At 49.0% G+C, this 2099-nt stretch overlaps 1 protein-coding gene across 1 annotated transcript; it reads right to left on the bottom strand.

Moving 5' to 3' along the window:
• Nucleotides 1-224: 224 nt before the first annotated feature.
• LOC135820075 (uncharacterized) lies at nucleotides 225-1619 on the bottom strand. The gene is made up of 3 exons (XM_065333381.1): nucleotides 1585-1619; nucleotides 848-1124; nucleotides 225-713 (listed from the first exon to the last, which is right to left on the bottom strand). The coding sequence occupies exons 1-3, from the start codon at nucleotides 1617-1619 to the stop codon at nucleotides 225-227; spliced, it is 801 nt and encodes a 266-aa protein (XP_065189453.1).
• Between the last annotated feature and the right edge of the window lie 480 nt (nucleotides 1620-2099).

The raw sequence follows: 2099 nt of genomic DNA, 5'->3' as shown, positions 1-2099 counted from the left end.
GACTCCCCAACTAGAGAACCTCCTACTCACTGTTAACTGTAGAGGGGGTGCCACAGATTGTGGACAATAGTAGAGTGATATTGAGTTACTGAGTGTACAGTCGGTACATTGGTGACATTCGGTTATGCTCTGGCACCAACAATAAGTGGGCTCAGTCTATCTGATCAGCGCTTACCCAGGACCGGTGCTGCAAGCTTTCATGGTAGTTTGCATGTGGACTTCCGTCACTCGGCAGTGCAAGGCACGGCCGAAGTCTCCCCAGGAATGGACGGAAGAGCACGCACGGGAGTGGGCATGTGAGCGGCGGTAGGGTGGCACGAATGGAATCGCTTGAAATCTTGCCTGGAGAGAGCGTCAGCAAGGATGTTGGTAGTTCCAGGTATGTGACGGGCGGTGACCATAAAGTTGCCCTCGGCGCAGATGAAGAAGAGCTGCCGTAGGAGTGACATCACATTAGGACAGCGACTGGTGCCAGACTTGAGAACAGCGGCGACAGCTTCGTTATCGGTATGGAAGCGGATACGCTTGCGACACCACTGGTCGCCCCACGTAGCACATGCAATGCAGATGGGATACAGCTCCTTGAACGTAATGCAGAGCGGAGTGTGTTGTGGTGACCAGGTGTCGGCGAACCAATGCGTGCCGTAAACTGCGCCATGCCCGATGTCGCCAGATGCGTCAGTTTCTATCAGGATGTCGCTGGCGAGCGTCTCCTGGAGGCCATCGAGGCCATCGAGTAGGTGAGACCACAAAAGCAGGTCCAGATGACATTCTGGAGAGAGACGGATGCGGTGGTAGGGCTTGGAAACGTTGCGCGTGGCATCATACAGTCGGCGCATGAATGTACGGCCGGCGTGATGACGCGGCTGGCAAAGTTCAGCTTGCCCAACAGCTGTTCAAGCTCCCGTAGACGGCAGGATTGGCGTTGGCGAAAGGCCAATAGTCTTGAGCGGATGTCGTCAACCTTGTCCTGTGGGAGACGAGCCACTTTCTGGACGGAGTCCAGTTCGATGCCCAGGAAGGTGAGACAGGAGGTTGGGCCGACTGTCTTTTCGTCGGCAATGGGAACTCCCAGGTAGCGGAACACGGAGAGGACTGCGTTCAGACGCTGCGCAAGAAATCCACTGCCAATGCGGACAAAGCAAGAACTGAAATCAGGAACAGTGGACTTTGGAGAACAATGAGCGCTTGAGAGTTTGTTGGGAACAGAGCATGCGCCTTTTGTGTTAATATATTTTTGCGTGTGCGCAAAAAATCATTAATAGTTCAATACTACACTTGAAAATATCGCCATTCCGGCAACAGGCTCTCAGCTGCACCAAAGAGATAAATAAATAACTTTGCCAATATTTCACTCATTATGGGCGAAATATTGGCAAAGTTATTTATTTATCTATTTGGTCCAGCTGAGAGCCTGTTGCCGGAAGGGCCGTATTTTCAAGTGCAAGAAATACGCTGCAAAGGAGTTAGGGAATTCAGAAGAAAAGTTCCATACTAAATAAAAAATAATTAATAAAATAGTATAAGACTCGCTCTGAACCACGATATGCGACCCATGGAAGTCTAAAAAGTAACCAATCTTACATGATACTTTGATCAGCGAGATACTGTTTCGCCATGGCTATCGAGGCCAAACGGAGGCTGCCTGCAGTTGGTCCAATATGCCAACAACTCTGGAAGGGATGAGTATTAAATTTTATTGATTTTGTTTGTGTTGGAATCCCAGGAACAACGCTATCCCGCTTGTGGATCCTGAAACTGCTGCTCGGTAGTTTAAAATACAATTTGGAAAAGAAGTAAATATAGCTTTCGGTTGAAAATGGCGAGCGCAATGTTTCATCGTTCATCACTTACGTTCACAGGTTGGCAATGGTGTATGACCGTTTTTGGTGCAATTAACAGTCTTACTGCCTGTCAGCTTGTAACCTAAATCGCATTCAACTGTGTAGAATGGTGAATTTCCACGTATAGATCCGCCAGTCACAGTTATGGTGCATACGGGGATTTCTGAAGACCAATAGACAGTGAACAGGAATTGCATGTAGGCACACTCTTGCCTTCGATGTAAGGCCAACGCAAGTCCTAATGGCAAACATTCC

This window comes from Sycon ciliatum, chromosome 6, assembly GCF_964019385.1.
Source record: "Sycon ciliatum chromosome 6, ocSycCili1.1, whole genome shotgun sequence".
In the NCBI taxonomy this organism is placed as follows: Eukaryota; Metazoa; Porifera; class Calcarea; order Leucosolenida; family Sycettidae; genus Sycon; species Sycon ciliatum.
The sequence above is the reverse complement of the archived record's forward strand: the minus strand, read 5'-3'. Positions and strand labels throughout refer to the sequence as shown.